Source organism: Protopterus annectens, chromosome 5.part0, assembly GCF_019279795.1.
Source record: "Protopterus annectens isolate FY-2018-M chromosome 5.part0, PAN1.0, whole genome shotgun sequence".
Classification (NCBI taxonomy): Eukaryota; Metazoa; Chordata; order Ceratodontiformes; family Protopteridae; genus Protopterus; species Protopterus annectens.
Genome location: NC_056735.1, coordinates 1705461582 through 1705488110, shown reverse-complemented (window position 1 = coordinate 1705488110; position 26529 = coordinate 1705461582). Strand labels below are relative to the sequence as shown.

The window sequence follows — 26529 nt, the reverse complement described above, 5'->3', positions numbered from 1 at the left end:
AGGTACAACATGAGGCTTTTGTCAGGGTATCTTTTAGGGGTCCTTTGGAGTCATTTGCTGACCCTGATTCAATCATGCAGAAGAGAATCCTTTTTTAGTAAGGTTCTCCATTTCCATCAATTAATATAGTCTGCACTGCCCCTTACTTTGAGTTTTTAAGATTTTAAACATAGGTTTTTAATTACTCACTCAGAATTGTAAATGCTATTGCTGTGCGGATTATTACATGGACAGTGCAATGCTCTTTCATTGCTGATTTTGCTTTGTACAATAGCTATACCTACATATACATAAAAAATGTTCAATGCTAGTGTGAGTGTTAAAATTGCTGTAAGCCTGTTCACTCTTGAATATGTATTAAGGAACCAACCATGAAGCTGTAATACAAGGCAATGTAACTGAAAGTGACTTCATAGGCAATAATAGGGTAGCCACTGAAGCTATCCTCACTTGACAGCTTTAAATACAGTTAGCAATTCTAGGAAGAGTCTATCTGACCCCCCCCCCCCAATTTGGCCTGTTCCCCTTTCTAGCAACCTGGTTTTATAAAATAATTCAGCAGCATACAAGACTTAATAAAATAAGCTAGGCAGTTACTATTACTTTTTAGCAAGGAAGTACTTTATTAATGATCAAATTTGAGTGTAAACTTTCACCATTTAGACATAATATCTGAGCGGAGCAGTGGTTAATGTTGTCACCTCACAGCAAGAGGTTCTCTAGATCGATTCTTGGCTTCTGTGTGGAGTCTTCATGTCCTCCCTGTGTCCACATGGGTTTCCTCCCACGTTTCAAAGACATGCATCTGGAGCATTTCTCCCCAAGCCCACTGCTGAAAATAGGCTCTGTCCTAGTCAGTCTTTCCTGGTTAACAAATGTTAAATAAATAAATAACAGCATAAAAAAATTACTCTGCAACAAAATAAATGCAAGTGTAACTAGTATGGAACTAACTTTATGCTTGAATATGAGTCAGCCTAAGATTACTAGGATACTACCATGGTGTGACTTGGGTGTCATGTCAAGAGGATAATATAACATCAACAAGATACAAGACACAGTGTAGCTTCATTACTTCACTGAAGTTGACATACAAAATTAATTCTACAGAAGCAGTGGTTTACCACATGACCACATGACACACTAATCACTCTAGTTAGCTTATTAATCTTAAAGCTATGCACTCAGATGTGACACCCCCAAAAATATTTATGTGCATATATATATATATATATATATATATATATATATATATATATATATATATCTTTCTCGCTCTCTCTCTCTCTCTCTATATATATATATATATATTTGTATGTATATAATATGCATATACACAAACACGCGCACACACACACAGACACACACATACACACAGACACTTATACGCACACACACGCATGCACGCATGCTGTTCAGTATCAAAAAATAAAATACAGACATGTCATGTCATCTGGCCTTATCAATTCTTTACAAATAAATGGGAAAGAAATGAAGACCGTGACAGATTTGATTTTCTAGGGCTCAGATGATGGTTGCAACCATGAAATTAAAAGATATTTGATAACTGGAAGGAAAGCTATGGCAAACCTGGATAATATTTAAAGATTAAAGATATCACATTGTTAGCAAAGGTACGTCTAATCAAATGTATAGTTTTCCCAGTAATAAGAAAGGGCTGTGAGACATGGACTGTGTATAAGGCTATGTACTAAAACTCCGTGCTTTTGAACTGTGACTTTGCAGAAAAGTTTTAATATGTCAGTTGACTGGAAGAAGATCAAATCAGTCAATACCCAAGGAAATAAGTCAGACTGTTCATTCAAAGGACTGAAAAATAAACCTAAAAATCAAATACTTTGGCCACAAAATGTAAAGATGATTCACTAGAGAAAGCGCTGATGCTGGAAAAGACTGGAGATAAAAAAGAAGGGGGCAGCAGAGGCTAATATGAATGCACAGCATTACTGAATTAATAAATATGAATATGAATTGTCAAGAAGCTAAAGAAGCAATCAGTGACAGACAGGCCTGTTGTGTTAATGTTTTTGAGATCACAGAGTCAAATCTGAGTAAATGACTAAACATCAACAATACCAAGCCTCATGTGGATGACTTTAGGAATCTCCTACTGCAAATCTTGACCATCACACTACTTATTACAGTCTGTACATGTTGTGAAAATACTGGTTTTAACATTTTGGTTGATCTTCTTTATAGACATTTGACTTTGATGTATTTGTCTACTACAGGCCTCCAGTGCCATTGATACAGTTTTCTGTCCTGAACTTCGCATGATTTTGAATTTTTTGTCCTGATCCTCATAAGATTTTGATTTTTCTGTCCTGAACCTAGCATGATTTAGATTTTTCTGTCCTGAACCTCTCATGATTTTGATTTTTCTGTCCGGAACCTTGCATGATTTTGATTTTTCTGTCCTGAACCTCACACGATTTTGATTTTTCTGTCCTGAACCTCGCATGATTTTGATTTTTCTGTCCTGAACCTCACATAATTTTGATTTTTCTGTCCTGAACCTCGCATGATTTTGATTTTGCTCCTTAATCAACTAGTTCTGCTTTAAAATGTAGATTTTTTCATGGCCTTTGAATTCTTATTTTGTCTTCAAACTGCAAACATACTAGTCCTCTGCAGTTTCTATAATATTAGTATTTGTTTCTTGGCTGACATCTGTAGCATTTGTCTTTATTTTGTGCCGGTTTCTAGGGATCAGCAATGTAGAGAAAGCAGATAATCTGTTATTCAACCTCCTTACCCAAGTAGTGAAAACATGAGTCCCTACAATGGAGTACTGTATTCCAAAGAAATGAGATTATGCCCTTCATAACTTTTGCTATAGCTCTTTTCATGAGGTTCTTCCTAACTTGGAGAGTTTTATCTACATCTGCATTAGACTGACCATAGTGTGAACTGGGCATTACGGGTATTCATTTCTGGTCATGAACAAATCTTTTGAATTCCTGCAGATGGCATGTAAACATAGCATATGTGTTTTAGAGCTGTTCAAAATATGTGAGGTTATCCGCAGACATGCCATTGTAGGATGTAAATTCATAGAACAATCTGGAAAAATGTAATGATGTATTTCCTTGTACCTAATGATCTGTAAGGTAAGCTGTGAGTCTATATAGGGTGCCTAGCATTTAGTTATATTTTAAATGACTGCAGTGATCTGATATTCAAATGTATTATATACATCTATATATATATCTTAGAATGATCCATAAGTACTTCAAATTAGTAACACAGTCACTCTTGTCACATTTAGATGCTTGAATTGAATTAATAGCAGTATATGCCATGTGACAGCAAGTAGTACAGAAAAGGACGGACTTACTTTCAGCTGAACTGAGGATGAGGTAGGACATACCAAGCTCTTGTCCCAGGATATGAAATGTTTACAGTTTAATATGGGTGTACTTATGACTGTCAGCTTTCACTAGAAGGACAGTGTCATCAGCATGTTGATAAGCAGGTCACAATGATGGAAGGTTACATCATTAATATAAACTGAGAAAGTAGGCCGGTGGAGTATACTTTTGCTAGCTGTGAACTGCTTTGTGTTTAGCTAATCTTTGTGGTGTACTAATAGATGATCAGATTATTAGCTTATGGATATCATATCTGAAATTTTGGTTTTAGTAAGAAGGAATATATTAAATTGCACTCATTGTTCATACAAATATTAAAAATATAGGGCCAAACATAAAACAGTAACTTAATAGCTGCAGAAATGTCATTTATCGTCCCCAAGAACACACAACATGCAGGGAATACCTTGGTTGTCTCATCTGCTCCTTTTGACACCCATTCAATATTTTGTTTTAGACTAGGAATATATCTCAAATTAATATCAGAGTGACAGAAATTATAAAAAATATCTCTTTGATTACCAGCACTTTGAAAGTCATAGAATTTATTTATAGCAAACATGCTTACAGAGCCCAGTAAATTGAATCATTCAGCAATAGAACTGGTCATCTGTCACAAGCTGCTACCTTTGCAAGTAAACAAAATCTTTGACGTAGTCTTGAAACAGAATTATCTGTCCCACAAAGTGAAAGTATGTTAATACTGCTGCTCACATTTTAATCTATTTTTTTTTAGTTTTTATATACATGCTAAATATAGTACTTATTGACAGACGCAAATCCATTCTCTGCATTTCCTAAGTTGTTGGTTAAATTTCATACCTGATCCCAGCAGTTAATTAACATAGCTGGTAGACTTAATCACACAGACATCATCTTGCTGGCATTATCTTTTCAGAATATTGTTAGAAGTACATTGTTCTTTGGCTATCACAGCCCCCAAAGGAGCTTGTGAAAACTCATCTTATTTCATCTCCAATTTCTTAGTGAATCTGGTCCTGTTTAGTAACTGGTGTGGGTTGGCTGAGACATCAGAAGGTCACATGCCCTGTATTTGTTAATGCATTTGGGAATTTTATGTTTTCTTTTTTGTTTTTGTTTGTCATTTGTTTCATATACATAAAGGACATACATCATTGTCATGGAGTTGAACAAAATCTTGGATTTATGTATTGCAATTCATGTTTCCCAGAATAAGTCCTCTATTTAAAATGAAGCTAGACGTTTTGTTGCACTTGTTTAAGAACAGTAATATAGTAATTATAATAATTCATATTTACAAGCACAAAGGGCTCGTCTGTTCTAGTGATGGCTTGTGTGTGCCTAGTAGTCTGGAAACTAGATGTTTGAAAGAAAACTTTACTGCAGACTGAGTTGCCAGAATCTTGATCATATTTTATTTAAGAAGAGGCTGAGGGTATAAGAATCAGGTGCACAAATCTCTGGGTAGTGTTAGTCAGCCATCCTACACATGCTTGGGAATTACTCATTGCTATGCCATTAATGCAGAAATGTGTACATACTCCATCAGTTTTCAAAGCTTTATGTGTTGGGGTACAATGTGATTGCTGGATGTGTTTCAAGTTAAGTTCATCTGTAAGACATTATAATAACCAAATAATGTACAGTTTCATAGGTTCATAGCTAATTAGTGGGCTAGCTGCCCTGTGGGCCATTTTAAGTCTAAGCCTAGTCAATTTCCCCCTCAAAGGTAAGAATCAAACCCTGTACTTTGTGTCTGTGAGGTAAACATTTTGACTATTATACCAACCCCCAACCCTCCCAAGCAGCAGCAGCAACACTGATCAACAGCATAAGTCCCATTTATAGTGCCCTGTACCTCTGTCGATGAAGGTAAGGGCCACTGTATTTTCCTATCCCTGTCCCCATGAAGATGAGTACTACCTGCAATGACCTATATCTCTCTTCATGAAAATGAGGCCCACTTGTACTTCCTTGTCTATAATTATTGAAGGTGAGCCCCCTCTGTAGTGTCCCATCTTTGCCCCCAAGAAAATGAATCTCACCTGGTGAGCTCTGTCTCCACCTCAAGTAAATAAGTCCAATTTGTGGTGCCTTGTCTCTGCATCCAGTAAGATGAATAATGTCTGTAGTGTCATACCTTTGTCTCCATAAAGATGAAAGTAGACCATCTACTTCTCATACCCTCTGTAAAACTGACTCCCAAGAATCTGGTCACTTATTTGATGTTGGTGTCAGAGATCAAAGCATTTCCTTTACCACAGTGGGGAGTACCCAAGGCAACACAGTGGCATGGGTGGCACAGTGGCACAATGGATAGTGTTGCTACCTAACAGCAAGAGGTTCTCTGGTGCGATTCTTGGTTGGGGTGCTTCTGTGAAAAGTCTGCATATCCTCCCTGTGTTTGTGTGGGTTTCCACCAGGGGTTCAGTTTTCTTCCCACATTCCAAAGACATGCAGTAGGTTAACTGGATATTGTAAATTGGCCATAGGTGTGAGTGTGTGCACGAGTGTGTGGTGTGGAAAAACTACAGTGGCAGGGCTAGCCACCTGCTGTCATAAACCTTCACTCTAGAATCTAGATGACTGTCACTGTTGAAGTGACACCCTGTCCCCATGTGCAAAAAATGGGAAAAAGGGGTTGTGGATGGATGGATGAACTGGGGAGCACCCAACGGTATTGTGAATATTTGGTATTTGTATAAAAAGAAGTAGTGTCACACAGAACAGCAGCAGTGTTATCTCTGGTATAATCATAAAAGAGCACACCAGTCTGTGCGTTGCCTGTCTGGAGTTAAAATAATGACATTTGCAATAGTTATGAGATTTTATCCAGCAAATGAAACATCAAATAACTTTAGTGATCTTTAGAATATTCACCTCAGCAGCCTGTTATACAAAAATTCTAAAGATATTCATGTGTCACTTAGAATGTGACTTTTGAACCACAAATATAGAATCTTCTTTTCTGTTGATATTAATGTATTGGCTTACATCTGAGAAATAACAGCTTCCATGTTTTTGATGTGCTTCAGAGTGGACTATATTGAAATTTGAGGTGAAATTACTGAACATAGCAAGGTTATGGGACTTAACAATTATTGATACATTTCCTAAACTTCTTGTCCTGGTGAGGGTTGCAGTGGTACCAAACCGAGAAAGGCAGATCAGACTTCTCCATCCTCAACAATAATTTCTAACTGCTCCTGTGGGATCATACGCATTCATAGGCAAGTTGGGAGAAGGGTTCCTGACTGCCAAAATTATTGATTTTCAGAACATCAAATGCAAAATATCAAATGTTCAGAAATGCGACAAATGTGAATAGCTAATGTTCAAGATCACTCTATAGCAGGGAGTAGGAGTTTTGCCCTTTCCTCAGTGCAGCGCAGTCTCAGATTTGGCATATATAATTATCAGAGGGTCGTGGAGCACAGACTACACATGGTGGTGCAGAGGTGCTTGCCTCTCTGCAAAAAATATGTTTTATGCTTTTTTTGATTTTTCTTGAGATACTAGGCATTTGATATTGTCTGGTCGATGTTTTGAATGTTGACTATTTGTGTAGTTGACATTCTGACATAGATCCATTGGAAGACATAGGCTCTTCTATGCAGCCTCAGCCTACACTGGGATCTTCACTCATTCAGCCATACCATGTGCGCCTTTCATGAAAAGTACCAAGGAGCATCCTCATGAGAGGGTCAAACTACTCTGGTTGGCTGCACTCGAGCTGGAGGAAAGGTTGCACTCCATAGGTTCATAGAGTCATGGGTTCATAGCTATATACTAGGCTAATGACCACCAGGGCCTTTATAAGCCTAGCTATGCAACTCATCCCAAATGTGTCCCTATGAATCATGGGAGTTTATGGAAGGGTATGTTAGTTAGGAATTTTCTAAAGGTTATTTGATGGAGGGGTATGATTGGATTGTCCTAGGTTTCCCTGCATCTCTATTGTAGACAGTGATTCTGTAATTGTGCAAGGAACCTAATCTGCACCAAGTGTGCTGCTATCTTGATAGGTCTATAGCCTTTGATACAGTACCTCATCAAAAGATACTAAATGAGCTAGCTTCCTTAAACCTAACCCAGTCAGCCATCTTCTGGTTTCTCAGCTACTTAACTGACCACCATCAGGCTCTCCACTCTATTACCGCTCTCTATAGGAGTACCCCAAGGCTCAATTCTCAGTCCACTGTTCTTCACCATATTCACCAACAGGCTCAGCACAGTCACCCATCATGCAACCATTATTCAATATGCAGACAACTCCTCCAGCATATGTTCCTTCCCTACCAGAACTCCCACAAACAACCCAACAATCTTTCCAAGACATTGAAAAATACCTCTCAGACTCTCACCTCATACTCACTCCAAATAAAATAAAGCATATATTCTTCATTAATAGCAAGGTTTCTGATAACTCCCTCCCCCTCACCATCTACTCAACCAATAAAACTACAATTGAACCTGTCCAGCACACCAAACTCCTAAATTGAAACATCCAAACTATTCCTTCTCTCAAAGAATTCCAGTTTCAATCTACATATCTCAAGCTCACTACTGCTTCTATTTTTAGCTACCTATCTGAAGCTTCCTACAGTTTCATCATATTTCCTCCTTCTTGTACCTCACCTCAATATTGCCTGAGCTATCACTGTTTAGAATAAGTAACACTAGCATAGCAACAGTCAGCCATATTCTTGTACCCATACCATACATGTATCTCATAAATGTTTACCACCAATACCATGATATTGATCTAGTGATCAGTCATTTCTCTATGATGGCACAAGCTATTTCATGCTGGTTTATTTGTTAGCTTTCATTTTTCCCACTTTATACTACTCTCTCAATTTTTTTGTTTATGTATAAACTATTTGCTACCTATATTTACTGTAGATCATTATGTGTAATGTTCCTATTGAGCCACTGTAGCAAGATAGCACATGCATATAAGTACTGAGCATGTGCAAGAACAGTGCCATTTTGTACAGTCAGCCAGAATGAATGCAGTCATGAATGGAGATGCACATGCGAGTGTGTTTGAAGTAACGTATGAATCAATTAACTTAAATCTATATGTTCCAATTCCAGCTATAGTTACAGTTCCTGACACTGATTATGTACAATAAATATCTTGAACCCATACACTGCTTCATCGTCTCTTTCGAATGCATGAGACAAGTGACATGGTGTGAAAAGTGGCATTTGAGCATAATTACAAATACCTGGTCTATGCTTATGTTTAAACGTATTTTGTTGTGATGGCAGAGGGATTTCTCAGACCTGAACCAGTGGTATTTGATGATAATATTGTTGAGAATTGGAGAGTGTTTGAACAAGAATATGATATTTTCATACAAGCTGCTTTTTTCTGATAAAGACGCACATACAAAGGCATTCATACTTATTAATTTAGCAAGCTCAGAAACCATTGAGAAGGAAAGCTCATTTCTGCAAGCACCTGCCGTCTATGCAGGGGAGGGGGAGAACCACCATATTGTGACCCATGCTGAAACGCGGGATGACCCTGAGTGCTTAAAACATAAATTTAGAGAAACGTCTTACCCTCAAATGAATATTACAATGGAAAGACACATATTTTACACAAGAAATCAAAAGCCTGGTGAATCTATAGCAGCATACATTACTGACTTGAGAAATAAAACAGAAACGTGCAGATGTTTTGATTTGCAAGATGAGTTGATAAAGGACAGATGTGTGTGATGTTAATAATAATGCAGTGAGAAAGATTTTGTTTCGAGATAGTGATTTAATGTTGAGCAAAGCTAAAGAGATTTGTTAAATATATGAACTTACAGAAAAGTACACAAAAATGCTTACAAATGAGAAAAGTATGCATGCTGTTTCTCATATAGGGTCTACCAGGGTGAATGTTGATAGTGTGAGACACAAAGCTAAGATGAATAAGAGATATAAGCCAAAGAATGTGTTAGTACCTAATTTTAACCATAAATTAAATGGGGCAACTACAAGTAATCTTATTGTTAACTGTTGTAGTTGTGGAGGTAACCATGAACCTAAACGAGAAAAGTGCTTAGCTTTTGATCAGCAATGTCACAGCTTTAAAAAGTGGAATTTTTTCAAAAGGCTTTGTAAGTCTAAACTGGCACATACTTTTATTAAAAGAGAGCATTGGAAGAAGCAAGTAGATCTGTTAGAAAGCCATGTGCAAACATTTTATGTTGATGGTTTATCTGTGCTTGATGAAATGATTAATACAGTAAACTATCAGCCAACTGATAATCTGGCAGCAAAGGGTGACTTTTTTTGTACTGTTTGGATTAATGGAAAACCTGTAGAGCTTAAAGTAGATATTTGGTCCAAGTGCCAGCACAAATGTTTGCCAAAGTTAAAGCTAGTGAAAAACTTGATTCAGCAAAGTGTGCAAAACCTGTTGCTTATGGTGGTGAAGAGATTCAAACTGAAGGTGCACATGCCATTCTGCTGGGAACAGTTATGACTTATAGTTTTACTTAGGCAAAAGACACATGCAGTCATTGTTAGTCCTCAGAGATACTTTGAGAAGGGGGCTGATTTAATTCAGTAAGGAAGTCCACCATATAAATCTGAACAACCACAACAGTTTTACACAGCAATTGTCTCGTGAATATACTGATATTTTTAAAGATGAACTTAGCAAGCTACCAGACACATATTCCATAAGGTTAAACCATGATGTAAACCCAGTTGTATGACCATCAAGGAAAGTTTCAGTAGCAATGCAGAGAAAATTGAAAACAGCACTAGGCAACATGGTGAATTCAGGTGAAATAACTCCAGTAAAAGAACCGCCTTAATGGGTATCCTCCATGGTCGCATCTCATAAGAACAGCTCAGATGATATTTGAATATGTATTGATCTGAGAGATTTAAACAAAGTGCTTAAACATCCTCATCATCCGATGTGCACAGTAGAAGAAGTAGCAGCTCTCATGCCAAATGCCACTATTTTTCAATCTTAGATGCAAAAAGTTAGTTTTGGCAAATTTCGCTGGATTATAAATCTTCATTGTTAACTACTTTCAGTACACCATTTGGAAGGTACAGATTTTTGAGAATGCCATTTGGGATAAATTCTGCCAGTGAAGTCTTTCAATGTGTGATTGAGCAAATGGTTTCAGGTTATTCATATGCTATCATAGTAGATGACATTATTGTAGGGGGCAATGGTGAAGATGAACATGATAGAAACCTTAAGAAAGTTCTAGACTGTGCACGTGAAGTGAATCTTAAACTGAATCCTCAGAAATGTAAATTCAGGCTGAGAGAAGTGGGTCTATATTAGAACATCGAAAGTTTAAAGGTTTGAATCACTAAAGGTTGACGTTTAATGATCGAACCATTAAAATTTCGAATGTTCAGAAAAAATAAATAAATAAATAAAAGAAAATCTTCAAGCAAGCCCCCCTGAACCCCCCACACCCCCCACTACTTAAATATAACAACTCCAAGACCGCACTACATTGAAGTAAATGGAAATCTCCCCTTACGGACGTTCTGCACTTTCGCTCTTCTCGTGTCGACAATGTCGGATTAAACATTGTCGGATTTCGAGAATATAATAGGTAACCGGGAGAAGTTACTTATGTGGGTCATTTTGTTAACTAGATCTGTCTAAGCAAGCTGCAATTCTTGAGGTGCCAGTTCCAGAAAATGTGTCATCTTTACGTTTTCTTGGTATGTTCAACTATTTAAGAAAGTTCCTCCTAGACCTGAGTGAGCTTTCAGCATTTTTACATGAATACACACATAAAAATATAAACTGGTCCTGGTTAGAACAACATCAAAGAGTATTTGAAGTTCTGAAACAGAAAATTGCAGGTTCACCCACTTTGAGATATTACGATATTTGCAAACCTGTAACTCTTTCATGTGATGCTTCAAAGTATGGTCTTGGTGGAGCATGTCTTCAAGAAGGCATACCAGTAGACTATGTGTCCAGAATTGTAACCTAAACTGAGATACAGTATGCACAAATTGAAAAAGAGTTTTTGGCAGTAATGTTAGCATGTTTAAAGTTTCACGATTATATTTATGGCAAACCTATTCAAACAGAGACTGATCACCAACCTCTAGGGACAATTCTGAAAAAGCCAATACATTCAGCCCAGCATGCCTGCAATGCATGATGTTAAAATGCAAAAGTACAATTCAATATTGACTACACAAAATGCAAATATTTATACCTTATAGATGCTTTGTCAAGAGCACCCAGACAAACAACAGAACAGCTTGACAATGAGAAATCAGACTTGGAAGTCATGGAAGTCAAACATTTTTCCTCAACATGTCTTGATGAACTTAGGCATCAGACAGGTTTAGACCCAGTTCTGCACAAGATGACACACGTTATCAATGCAGGATGGCCAGTGCGACAAACCAATCTACCACTTGATGTCCAGAAATATTTTCCTTACTATAAGCTCATGATGGAAAATGATATCATCATGAAAGGTCCTAAAGTAGTTATTCCTTCAGGGTTACAACAGGAATATATCAAGATTATACGTCTAGGACACCTGGGTAATGATTCTACCAAAAGAAGGGCAAGAGGCATAGTATTTTGTTCTTTTTTGTCAAATCATATGAGGCATAGTATTTTGTTCTTTTTTGTCAAATCATATAAAAAAGGAAACTCTAGCATGTTCTATTTGCAATAGTACTAAACTGCATCAAAAAAAGAACCACTTCAGCTAAACCAGATTCCTGAACTACCATGGTTGATGGTTGCTGCTGATATTTTCGAATGGAATGGTCAGCATTACTTAGTGTTAGCAGACTCTTACTTGAATTGGTTTGACATTAACCTTCTTCCTAATCTAACATCCAGCACTGTCATTACAAAATTGCAGAAACATTTTTCTGTGCAAGGCAGTCCACACAAAGTTTTATCTGACAATGGTACTCAGTTTACCAGTAAGCAGTTCAAGAAATTTGCTGAGGTTTGGAAGTTTGTCCATGTTACTAGTAGTCCTGAGTATCCACAATCCGATAGGTTAGCTGACTATGCAGTCCAAAGTGTGAAATGTTTGTTAGAGAAATCTAAAAAAGATGGTACTGACGTTTTCCTTAACCTTCTCAATCTCAGAAACATTCCCCGAGATAACTTACTTGGTTCACCTGCTCAAAGATTAATGTCTAATTAGACAAGAACAAACTTACCAATCAGTAAACAACGATTAATTCCAAAAACAAAGAACAACAAAGTGATCAAAACCCAGCTTCTGAAGACACGTCAATTACAAAAATCTTACTACGATAACTATAGCAAATCTCTTGGACTACTAGGACAATGAGAAATCGTAAGGATGCAAACAACCAAATGATACTACCTAGTGGTTATTATCAAAAATGTTTCTGAGGAACTGAGATTTTATATTGTTCAATCGGAGGGAATGGATTTTAGAAGAAACTGAAGGCATATACTTCCAGTTTCTGAACCAGTGATGCAGCAGATTGCCTATACCAAAGACTCTGTTTTTCAGAGCAACCTTACACTTCTTCCATTTTCGCAGGACAGTGTATTTTCCTCAAATAGTCCTGATGTTATCCCTGAAGTTCCTATTGAGAAGAATTCCCCACAGACTATACCTATTGCAAAATCCAGTCAAAGCTTTTATGTAACCAGATCGCTTAGAATTTCCAAACCCAATCCAAAATCCACACGACTAGGACTTGAGTTTGATTAATATTGAAATGTTATCTAGCATATACATTGTCTTGTTCTTCTTTAGCATGTCAAACAAATCAAAGAGAGAGGATGTAGATCATTATGTGCAATGGTCCTGTTGAGCCACTGTAGCTAGATAGCATGTGCATATAAATACCAAGTACATGCGAGAACAGGGCCATTTTGTACAGTCAACCAGAGTGAATGCAGGCATAAATGGAGATGCACATGCGAGTGTGTTTGAAGTAATGTGTGAATCAGTTAACTTAAATATATATGTTCCAGTTAAAGTTCCTGACAATGTTTATTTACAATAAATCTCTTGAACCCATACACCGCTTCATTGTCACTTTTGAATACATAAGACAAGCGACATTTATCAAAGTTATGTATTCTTGTTTGTTATCGATTTCTTGTATTGTTTGCAATGTGTCTTTGTAATGGAACTTTTCTCCCCAGGCCTTCACTGAAAAAGGTCCATTGGCCCAATTGTACATCCTTGTTAAACAAATGTAAGATCTTCTTCTTCTTCTTTTGGCTTTTCCCGGTTAGGGGTCGCCATAGCAGATCACCTGTCTGCTCATGATTGGCAGTAGAGTTTTATGGTGTTGAGTTGCCAGCCCAGCGCTCAACCTTCCACGGAAGGCGTACACATGCACGCACTAACGCCTAGGGCCAAATAGAGTGTCCAATCCACCTACAGCATGTCTTTGAGAAGTGGGAGGAAACCAGAGCACCCAGAGGAAACCCATGCGACCACAGGGAGGACATAGAGATTCCGCATAGAAGGCACCCCAGCCGAGGATCGAATTGGAGAACCTCTTGCTGTGAGGTGACAACACTAACCGCTGCACCACTGTGGCTGCTCTATACAATTGTAAAATAAATAAATAAATAAAAATCTTATTTTGGTTTCCATAGCCATAGATGAGGATGTGGAGTGAGCAGTAAATTGAGAACTTCATCCAATAACTCAGCGCTGTTTTTTAACACAGTTCATCAGAATGCTTCCTGTACTGTTACCAGTGTATCTTTTCACTAATCAAACTGCCAATCTGCACTCACTTATGAACAACACCCCAAAAGCTTATTCTCCTCCACTGCAAGCAACTGCTACTCACTCCTCTGCAGAATTAAACTTCTATTTTTCTGGGAGCCATCCATAACCATTGATTTGGAGTTCCTGGTTTTCTTTCCATCCACTTCACCTTTAGTAAATGACCACTCTATTATATGCAAGAGATCACAGTGACTTGATGGTAAAAAGATGTTATCTCCAATGAACAAAAATGCAACCCTGTCACTTCCAGCTTGGATGCTGTCCAAACCCCAGCTATGCCTTGTTTTCCTCCTAAAAATATCATGAAGAAGAGGGGAGCAAGAGCACATGGCTGGTGGAGGTCTGTGCTCACTTTGTACATATATAAGTTAAGAGCAAGAATGTGGGCACAACTCTCACCATGGAAACACACACATGGACTAAATGTCATGCAGCAGTGTGGTCCTAACAAAACCATGCTGTAGCAAATCCTGTAATGCATTCTAGGGAATAGAGTCACATGACTTCTCCCACAATCCCTACAAGTTATATGCAAGAACAAAGAGTTGATTTACAATATTTCATTGACAGGACTGGCATTCGCATTGTACCTTTTACATCCAAGGCTTGATTATTCTATGAAGTCTGCTTCCCAGCAGCTTGCTATAGGTTTCCTTATGAGCATGATCTCTCTATAACTGTACACACCAACCTGCCACTGTTTCTGAAAATGGGGACCACCACCACACTTTGACATTCCAGATCTACTGTTCCCGTGTTCCACACAACACTGAAATTGTTATGAGATTGCATTTACCATATTAAATGCTAGTTCCTAACACTTACCAATGTGATACTTTTGCAACAGACACCCAAATCACCCATATTAAAGCTCTATTTTATCAGTTATGCAACTGTCATTGCTTACTTGCATCTGCTTCTTTGTTCACTGCACTTTATCCCTATGTACCTGATTTCCAGGCAGTTCATACTCATAGCAATATGTTTTAGCTCTACCATACTCTGCTGTTACTACTAGGCTAATGTGCTTCCACTAGTGGTCAGAAACTTGCTGTGCGAAGGCTATGTCCTTGTGACTAGCTTGTCACACTGTGCCAATTTTAGGTAATTCTTCAGTATATAATGTATATGGGTATCTTCAGTAACATATCATTGTCCTTTTACAAATATCTTGGACACAAGCCAGCCATTTTAACTCTGAGCTATGTGAAGACATAGCAACATACAAGCTAATCAGGCAATCTGCATTATGCTAGTGGACAACCTTTGCACAGCACGTACATTAATTTTGTTTGGCTGGATCACTGGTACATCTTACCTCCTGCCAAACACAGTGCTGCTCCCCAACTATAGTTTAGTATAGTTTATGCAGTATTACTTGAGCCGCGGTGGTGCAGCGGTAGCATTGTCACCTCACAGCAAGAGGTTCTCCCATTCGATTCTCAGCTGGAACACCTTCTGTGTGGAGTCTGTATGCCCTCCCCTTGGTTGAGTGGCGTTCGAAAGACACGCATGAATGGGCATGCCTTTGTTGAAGGTTGGACATTGGGCTGGCACCTCGGCACCATAAAAATTGACTGCTAATCATTAGCGGACCACAGTTCAGCTGTGGCGACCCCTACCTGGGAAAAGCCAAAAGAAAAACAACAACTAACTATAGCATTGATGACTGACAATTCTTTAATAACACTTCACCTGTTGGCTAATCTCTACAGTAAGGAGCTAAACCACCTGGTAAATAGATCCTTCAGATCTTTCCATCAAATCTCTTAAACCCTGCAGTTGGTTAACACTTGACGTAATGATCTAGCATTACTGGGTCAGTCTGATACTGGCTACAATCTATACTATCCTTACCATCTGCCTGTCACCATTAAGGATGGGTATTTTCTTTCTTTCTTTCTTTATTTTATTTTACATTTGTTGACTGGGAGAGTACGACTGGGTACATGTCCATTTTCAGTGGAGGCCTGGGGAGAAAAGCTCCAAGGTAAACAGATCCAACATAACATGTATCAAATTACAAATAGAATATTTATAGTGATTACATAAGCAAACATAACAAGTTCCTCAGGTTAGAGTTAATCTCGACTGAAAGTCAGATTAAATTACACAGTAGGCTGCATAACAGATTTTACACATTCTGGAGGAGAGTTAACCAGGCTTGATACAGTGACATAGCCAGTTTAGTCCCAGGTGGTGTCTGAGTCTAGTTTTAAATTGGCCTAGAGAGGAAAGTAAGGTAATATTAGCTGGAAGAGAGTTCCAAGATCTACCTACACAGTTAATTTTGTACATCTGAATAAGAAGTCTGTTAGAAAATCGCAGCAGTCTAGGATTATTAGAGGGTAATAAGATTTTTTTAAGTGCAGGGGTATTGTCCGGGTTGTAGATGATTTTATGGGCTGTAATCAGTTGGTTATACTGGATTAAACTGGGTAGTTCAAGCCACCCAAGCTGGTTTAGATTGATGCAATGATGTGTCCTAAAAGGCAGCCCAGTGGCAAACCTGGCAATGTGGTTATAACAGATTGAGAGTTTGTTAAGGACAGTCTTGTTTAAATTATAGTAGAGGAGATGCATACAGAAGGGTTGAAAGAAGGTGAGATCGAGCTATGGCAACTTTGGCTGGAGGGGGTTAGGAAGACTTTCTTTCTGTAAAGTGACCCTAGTTTTTTATTGATGGTTTAATTTTAGATTATTATCTCTAATGACACCTAATTGTTTAGTAGAGAGGTCAGGGGAGATTATTGTGCCATCGTTTGCTTTTATGGTAAAGTTAAAGGCAGTATACCTTTCTGTTGGTGAAAATAACAGCATTTTAGTTTTTTTGGGATTTAGTATCAGATGACGTTCAGAAAGTCAGTTTTCTATTGTGTTAAAGGTGGTCTGGGTAGCTGACTGTAACTCTGTTGGGGATGTGGCTGAGCAAATCAGGGTAGAGTCATCAGCGTATTGGATACAACTGACTTTTGGGATGACAGTATTCATGTCGTTAATGAAGATGGAGAACAACAAGGGCCCTAGTATAGAGCCTTGGGGTGTTAGGTAGTAGGTTAGAGAGTTTGTTCTCACCCAGACAAGAAGATGCCATGAAGATGCCATGAAGGTCAGCAGAATGACTAAAGAGCTGATGTTTCTAATAAACAAAAGGTCAGAGTCCTGCCTGAAATATATACAATCCTAATAATTTTTCTGTAACTGAAATTGTATTAAAGCTTACTGCTTTTGTGAAAGGAAGATAATGACAAAGATTTATGCAGTAGAGAGTTGATTATCTGAACTAATTGGGACCTAGGGTAGTTTGGATAATTAGATTGTTCGGATAATCAAACATATAATTGAACTGGGTAAAAAAACTTCTAAAATCTTGTTTTTTCTGCATGCAGGAATATACTTTTCAACCATTCAGCAATTCCAATGGACAATAAAGAATATTTTTTACACACGAGCTGGCTACAAGCTCAAAAAACATGCTCAGGCAAATACATATAATGTTTACAATTTCAGACTTTATGATTTTTCCCACACAAAAACTTTGGAAGGCTGGTTCTGATAATTGACTGTTCTGATAATTGACATTTGGATAATTGACTATCTCCTGTATAAACAAGCAAGCACAGTCTGTACCTAACCTGAGTTACCACACAGATTGACCTAATTTCTTGATGGAGAACAAAGCAATCATGCATAATTCATAAAGTTTAAGGTCTGCATCACATATGTTGGCAGTACACTTTTTAACCAATTTTCTTTTCTGAGGTCATCTGACTATTCTACCCCACTCAGCTATGATCTGGCCATAATGTCATCTGCATGTGCCTAGATGACTGCCCCTGTACATATGTTGTATAATGGCCATTAAGACACCTCTCAAGCAAAACGCAAGACCCATCACATTGTCAGCCATTAGCATGCTGCCTCTGCTGCTGTTCCCATACTTGATGGAGCCCCCAGTGCCCCTTGTGAGTTGGGGACAGGGGATGAAGGTGCACCCTGTGCTCATGAATTATCCATTTTCTGCCCTTCATTCATCACTTATCAAGGGAGTTGTGTCAATGGAAGGGGTAGATAAGGTGCCCACCACAGTAGCCATGGCTGACAGTGGCACTGTGGCCTTTAACTGTGCCTTAAATTGGTCATTGTCCAGTGATGTATGCATAAATCAAAACATGACCCAACCAAAGGTGGTACCAAACAAATAAAAAAAACACACCAAAAAAAGCACTATAGAGACGCAGCTACTCTTGTTATTTATTATTCTGTTATTAACAGAAGGGAGTGGTCCACCTTTTTTTTTATAGATGTCCAGACATTTTCTCTGTGTTTCTGCAGTGTAGTTGTTTGAATAATATCAGAACAGTGACCAGACTGATTTGAAATGAGCTGGTTAAATACATCAGCCATAAATACAGACAACATACTGGAAGAACAAAGAAATAATTTTCTATCCATGTAAACTCCAGGTATTTGTAAAACAAAACTGTGTAAAATTTCTAAAGTGTCTTGAAATTGTGAAAAGTACCATTTGATTTTCTGCCTATTTCCTTGAGGTGAAATGACAATTGCTGCAAAAGTAGATTCAGTAGCTAGATAAACTGCTCTTGCAGTATCGGGATAAAACAAGATGGGCTAACCTTGAAATGTGTTTGTTTTCCACATTGGATGGAATGCTGAGTACTACCTCAAGAATCTGCCACTAACTAAGGATGCACAACTAATTTTTTTTCTCTTTATAGCACATTTGCTTACATTAAATCAATCAACAGCTGACAACAAAAACGTTTGGCCAAATAAACTAATAGGATTTTAAATAGCCCACTTATAGAAGCAGATGTCCTGCTCTTCTCCTCCTCCTTCTGCTTTGAATGTAGTGTTGCACCCCCTTTGATCACTCCTCCAGCCTTTTAACTGATAACTTTCAGTGAGCGCTATGCCCACTTGCACCTATGGTGTTAATAATTAACTTTGCAATTGCTACATATTCAAGTAAGTAGAAATTCTGCTCTACAATGATTCTTTTTGATGACTTGTTTCACAAATGGGTCAAAAATGCATAGTTTGCCCCAATGGCTTTCAGCTAGTTCAGCTACTTGTCTAAAAGTCCACCCCTTGCTATTATTTTTGCAGTTTTGTAGCCTCAGCACCTAAACATTCAGTCTTAAGAAAATGTAAACAATCGTAGTAACAAAGAGATATTATTTACATAATTACTCATACTGCTAGCACTGCATACCCATACCAACAAACTGCTATCTATTTTAATTTGGCTATTTGAACGCCATGTAGGATTTGGCCTCCAAATGGTTATTAATTTAGCACAGTTATGGCAGGAGCATATGTATCAACTTCCTTATATGTTTACTTTTCAAATTCATTAATTGTTCTGCACAGATGCATCATATTTATTCATATTTTCACAGGCCCATAGGTATATACTAGGCCATTGACCACTAAGACCTTTATAAGCCTAGCCATGCCACCCAAATGTAATCTGCACATCTTATGTGTTAGATGTTTATATAGGGTGATTTATGGTTGAGCTTCTTCTTACTTCAAGATGTAGCAATTGCAGTTAATTGTATTCATAGTTTCTAGATTGCTGCCTCTCTACAGTGCTTTTTTGGTGTTTTTTTTTCTTAGTGTTGCATGCATACCAGCCTTAAGACACAAGAAGATGAGTCCCATACCAAATCATCCCTGAGCAGGTTAGGTGTTAGGTCGTACACAGGTAACTACTTACAGGTTACTGTTATTAAAACCCACAGCTGGGCTTATGGTCACATGTGCAGTATATCACAGTCCATATAATCAGCATGTATGCCTCACCACCAGTGTTTCAACTGCCTGTGTATTCCACAGAACTCCCACAGTCAGTCTAATATCCCACTGGATATGAATCACATGGGGCTATGAAAACCCCAATGGTAGTGGCCATTTTTACCATGCAGCCTTGAGACTTGTAGCATGGCAATTATTGCTAAGACAACATACCCTTGAATCTCAAATTGTACACAATGCATGTCAGACCAAAGCTATACAATGAGGCTTGTATGTGACTAGAAACATGCATAAATGACTGCAAAGTACATGTCTGAATGGGTCAGTAATCTCTGAGGGCCTGCTGGTGTATTAACCAGCTTTGTAGTCTCTAGGGCTCTACAGTGTAACTATGGATAGGGACATGGGTTATACAGTGTGCATACATGTAAGCTAGCAGGTCTTTCACACCCTAAACACCATAAAGAACATGCTGGCATGCCATTTGTCTATGCATAACTATTAGTAGCACCAGACACTGTCAAGCTGCCCTGCTGCTTATTGATGCATGATTACATGGTGCCTACAATTTGTGTCATCATGATTGTACTACCATTTTTCTCAATATTGCAACCTGTGAAATAGATATAGCTTCTGATGGAACCACATCGGTAGTTAGGTGCACCTGATCAGGCCACCCACAGTCTTCTTTAAAAAAAAAAAAAAAAAAAAAGACCTCTGTATTAATCAGAAGCTTTTAAAGTACCAAGCCAGAGAGTGCTGAAGGAAACACTAATATTTTAGCTCTGAGAACATTGGTATTGCTACCACAGACAGAGTGCTGAAGGAAGCAGTAAAGACAGAGTGCTGAAGGAAGCAGTAAAACTTCAGCTCGGAGAACGCCGGTGGTCTGAATGTTGGTATTGCTACCATAGATAGAGTACTGAAGGAAGCAGTAAAGCTTCAGCCCTGAGAATACTGGTGTTCTGAATGCCAGTGTTGCTACCACAGACAGAGCACTGAAGGAAGAAGTAAAGCTTCAGCCCTGAGTATTGCACTACCACCCTCTCCCTTCACCTCATCCTAGCTAAGCTTCTGCTTAAGGTGCAGGGGTATGTATATACCACTGATGTTATACTTGCATATATTTTTACATATTTGTTGCAAAGCCTTTTTTTGCAGTGCTGCTACTTAGTTTAAACATTGCATACTGTATTATATACCTACTGATACACATACCTTGGAAATGTAGGTGTGTTCCACCATTCTAATTCTGGGAAGGGCAAGGGCTACTGGTGACATCATAATGTTAACTGGTCAGACTGGTTCCACGGTTATGGCAGGTGTCAATCTCTATGGCATAACTAAGTGCTAGCCTCCCATTGCACTGACCATAGCCATCCCCTTCTATTCATCTGTAGGAAGCCAATTGTTAGTTTAGGCTTGCTACAACTTGCCAAACATGAAGCACTGAAGTGCATTTCTGTTACCAGCATTATTTCAGAAATGCTGATACAGATAAAAGAATGCAGGAACTGCACTTCCTGATTGTGCCCCCAACAACTTGTGCCTGGAGTGGCTATGCCCTTCACCCCACCCTCGCCACACTTTTGTCTCTAACAGTTTATATTTTTAATATCTGTAATCATCTTTTTCATATCTCTTAATAATAATTTGCCTTTGCTTTTCAATTTTCTAGCTGCAGTTTTCTTAATCTCTGTCAACACTAAAGTTAGCAATGCTTTAACCTCTTTAGTATATTATTTTACACCAAAATCAACAAATCCATAAATAGAGCATGGTTCCATTTACTTTGATTTCAAGTATAAGAATTAGAATATTATCCAAGTCATTTTTATACTTTAACAACCCCTTATATTCCCAAAATATATACTCCAAAGACCCTTTTCCTGTGCTATCACATCACCAACACACATTTCTTAAAAGGGGGAACATTTTTCTAGTAGAGGTATCAAAAATTTGTGCAAACATTTCTATGCAAAAATTCCACTGGTTACCTATAATATGTTTACTTAACCATGCAGTCCATGGTATGTTTACTTTATACTATATTGTCTTTTCACATATAATAATATCTGACATGCTTTATTCATTACTCTTCTCCAGTCTACCATTTTCAAGTCTTGTAGGGTGTAGAAAAATTGGTGCAAACACTTCCATGTAAAAACTCTAAATTTTCTTGATTTAGTTGCATATCTAGAAGACCAAATTTCCCTCCATAGATTACCTGTAATATCTTTATTTAACCATTCATTCTACAGTATGTTTACCTTTATACTGTATTGCCTTTTCAGATATAATAATATCTTATATGCTCAATTCATTACTCTTGTCAGGTCTACCATTTCTATTCTGGCTTCAGTTAAAACAACCTATATATGATTTAGCAGAATTACTGTCCTACTCCTGCATATCTTTCCTGAACTCTAACATTAGCCCTGTATATGCAAGTTGATATGAGTCCACTAACCCAGAAACATACAGGATTGTACTTCCTTTAACAAACAGATTGATTAATACTGGTATGTATATAAGGCTGCGCATAATGCTCTTTATATCCCTTTCTTAGATCTGCTGAAATGCCCACATGTCATCCTGACATTACCTTATCGATTGCTATACCTATCATATGCTTCCATTTGGGCAGATATTCCTTATTCTTAATCAAATATATTAATCTAAGTTGTGTGGCCTTATTATATGCCTCCAAATCTTGAATTCTCAAACCGCCCTCTTCCTTTGTCAGTATTAGTATTTCCTATTGTAGTCTTTTTCTTTTGTTATCCAAAGAAACTCCTTAATTTCCTTGTTGATACTCTTCCATATATGATCTCTTGAATTATACATACAAGCCTGATAAAAACACATAATAATTTGTATCATAACAGTGCCCATAGTCTTATCTTACTTATAATCTTTTAAACTATTTTCTCCCACATTTCCTTAGCTTCTTGACCATCATTCCATTTCAGCCAAATTCCTGTCTCGACCGCACAAAGGGGGAAGTTCTGTACAGAGTCATGTGTTGGGTCATAGTTCATTATTATAGCCTCTGTTTAGGTTCATTTACTTTATATCTTGCCACACTATTAAAATATTTCAGTTTGCCAAATATTGTTTTTATTTCATGTTCTGGATTGTTAACATATATAAGATTATGTCATCTGCATAAAGGGCTATTTTCTCATTTGTATTTCTCCATTTATTTCCAATTATCTTTGATATATCTAGGTGTTTGATTGTTGTTATGTCCCTGGCTAATGGCTGTAAATATAAAGCAAGGCATAATGGTGAAGGTACAGAACCCTGCAAAGTTTCTCTTGTAGGGTCACACACTTTAGACAGCTCCCCACTGTACTTCACCCTCACTTGAGCTCCTTTATAGATGTTAAATATTAATGTTGCCCATGTTTGTGGAAACCCAAATGCCTCCCAGGATCTCTTCAAAAGTTCCCAGCTTACTCTGTCAAATGCTTTTTTTAGCATCAAAACATATTGACAAATTATGGAACTCCCTCCCACCCACAATTACCTCCATACCATCATGCACCCACTTCAAAACTTTACTAAAAGTGCACTTAAAAACATGCTGGCTATGCCCTTGCAACTCCCACTCTAATATCACCCACCCCATCCAACCACTACCTTTCTTTCCACTCCACTAACTACCTTGATTATAGCAAGCTCAGACGCTCATAAGCCTAGTACTTATTATACACCAGGAGCTTCTTATTGTAACATTTGTTAATGTCTGTTATGTACTTCACAGATAAAGATTCTAGTTGTCTACTGATGTACTATGTTCTTCATCTGTAAATATGTTGTAAGTAATTACTATGTTAAATTGTTAATCGCTATGTAATCCAATGTAACTACTGTCTGTTTATTTTAACTGTGGAGCTTTTCTCCCCGGGCCTCCGCTGAAAATGGACCTACGTCCAGTCGGAAACTCCCGGTCAACAAATGTAAATAAATAAATTAATTGACATTAATATAAAAAATTATGATTAGCTCTCCCATCAAAACCAGCTTATTATGACTAAAACATGGATGCCAAAAAATTCATATTGACAGCAAAGCCTGGGAGATAAATCTTTGCATACACATCGAGAAAACATAATAAAAGGTTATGATCTATGACCCAGTCACAATTGTTTGTAATGCATGGAGCTTTATCTGATACGTTCACTTCCTGCTACAGAAAAAAAATATATAGGAACATGAAGTGTTTTAAAATTTTTGAAAACTGGTAAAGCAAGTAGTGCAATCAAACAGATAGGAATGTACCTCTCTGCTTCTTTGTTACAAATTCTATAAAGATCCAAAAATAGTGGGAAGGGGGGACAAAGGATAAAAATCAGGGACAGTTTTTTAAATATTTCTCTTATTCACTAAAACATTAGTAGAACAGCAGGTTTTGCATCAGCATGTGTTTACAGAACAATAAGAAGTAGGAAACTCTTAGGTCTGACTTTATTGACTGACAGATAATCCTAAGTAATTTACCATAAAATCAAAAAAATTGCAAGGGACATAGCAAAGATATGAGACAAACTCAAGGAAAGTTGATAGTCATGGCAGCAGGCAGAAACAAAGCTATTTTACCTTCTGCTGATGTTCTTTGCTGGATATCTCTGTCCACTATTAGTCACAAGTGCAAAACAAGATTATAACAGTACTTAGGTGTGTGAGTAACAACCTTACACTGAAAAACAGATACAGTATAAAAACATAACTACAGTCATTCATTCATTTGTTCATTTGTGACTTAAAACCAAATTATTCCTGGTATTCTAAATGAAGGTGTCAAATAAATAGGACAGCCTGGTAAGCCTATGACTGCTGAATAATGTAACAGTTCTGTCTGAAGCTATAAAAGTGTGATGTGAAGTTAACTGCTGCGTGACTAGAAAAGCGAGAAGCACAGTATGTAGGAAAAGGCTGAGATTAAGACACAGTCAAAAGTCCTCTATGGCAATGTTACTTTTCTGTGTTGACAAAGCTATACAGGATTATTATTGGGTCTCTGCTACTATGTGTTCTCAACACTGATGCCAAGAAATTCGCCTTGCGAGTGAAGATCCAAAGGCAAGTCTTGGCATTCATGTTGAGAACACATAATAGAGGGTTATGATCATAAGCCTGATCATAGTTCTTTGTAATGTATAGAGCATATATGCTCCATGTACTACCTGTTACAAAATAAAAAAAGACAAAGTGTAGGAGTGCAAAGTGTTTTACTTGCTTTGAAAGCTGGTAAGCACTTAGTGAGTGGTGCCAAGCAAGCTGCAACATACCTCTCAACTTCTTTGCTTCAGAATTCTGGACAAATTGAACAATAATGAGGGCACAAAGGATCAAAATTAGAGACATTTTTAAATATTGCCATAATTCACTTAAATGATTAATAGAACAAATGTATCAACATGCATTTGTGGAATAATATTAAAGATGAAACACTACTGTCTGTCATTATTAATTGACTGTAATCCTCATTGATTTCCAAGGAAATATATTTTTTTTTTTGAGGAGCAGAGCAAAACTATGAGGTAAAATCAGGTACATTTTATATAATCAGGGCAACTGAGAGGAACAGCAATCAGAAATGGAGTGCTCCTGTGAAAGAAGGTAAAGCAGCTTTTAAATGTTGTTAGACACTTGGTTCTGGAACAATTTCTGTTTGCAAGTGTGACAGAATGAATTTCAGCAGATTTCAAAAGATGTTTGACCTTCTGCCACTGTTATTTACCAATCACCATTGTCTGCTGTTACTACCTTGCTCAATACCTAATCTTAATAGTATTTAGGGGGCTGTTAGCAAGATTAAGCACCACTAAGCACTGCTAAGGTCAGGCCACATATGAGGAAAACAGTTAACAATTTTGTTTTATTCCTGATTTTAGAACATAATCATGGTACTCCATGTATTATATCTATTAAACTTGCTTGAATATGTAGGGCTACATATCATATTAACAGATATTAATGCTATTTATAGAAAACTATAACTATGGCACTTTGACATGTCTTTTTTTAATTATGAAAACAACATTTACTACCAAGCTGTAAATGCTGTTGTACATGTACTGCTAAGCTACAGATTTGTTGGTCATTATACATGCATCATCATTGTTATTATAGCTTATATAAATAAAAAGAGACTTACTATCTATATCAGTATGTATGGCTTCTACAAAGATGGCGTCAGTTGGATCAAGGCGTGCATCAATGCTTGCACCTGTGAACTGTGGGCCTGCAGGGTCCAGTCCTGTGAAATAAACAGATGTGTGATCAATGAAAAAATAATTCCAGTAAAATGTATTTCATTTGATAAAGGAATTCTGAATAAAATATTAGACACAGTACACACACACTGCAGTGCTTCATTTTGTTGGCAGTAAAGTATGAAGGGGAGGCATTTGTGTGACTTGGCATCCTGAGTAGTGCTTTCCCAATGTAAGTGTAATCTATTAAAGTGTTATATATGTTTTGGGACCATTCTTCTTGTGGAAGAGGTGTGAGTTTCTGGGAATGAAGTTTGTGGAGTAGTCTTGTGTGATTAGACAGGATTCACAGAAGACCCTGTGCTCCTTCACTGCTGTTTCTGGTTGGGG

General features: G+C 37.6%; 1 protein-coding gene across 1 annotated transcript in view; it reads right to left on the bottom strand.

The window, feature by feature from the left end:
• Positions 1 to 26529, bottom strand: part of PLA1A (phospholipase A1 member A) — a 444480-nt gene that overhangs the window by 286630 nt on the left and 131321 nt on the right. The window contains exon 5 of the mRNA XM_044071493.1: positions 26082 to 26183. Coding sequence (XP_043927428.1) covers positions 26082 to 26183 — 102 coding nt within the window. The remainder of the gene's footprint in view (positions 1 to 26081; positions 26184 to 26529) is intronic.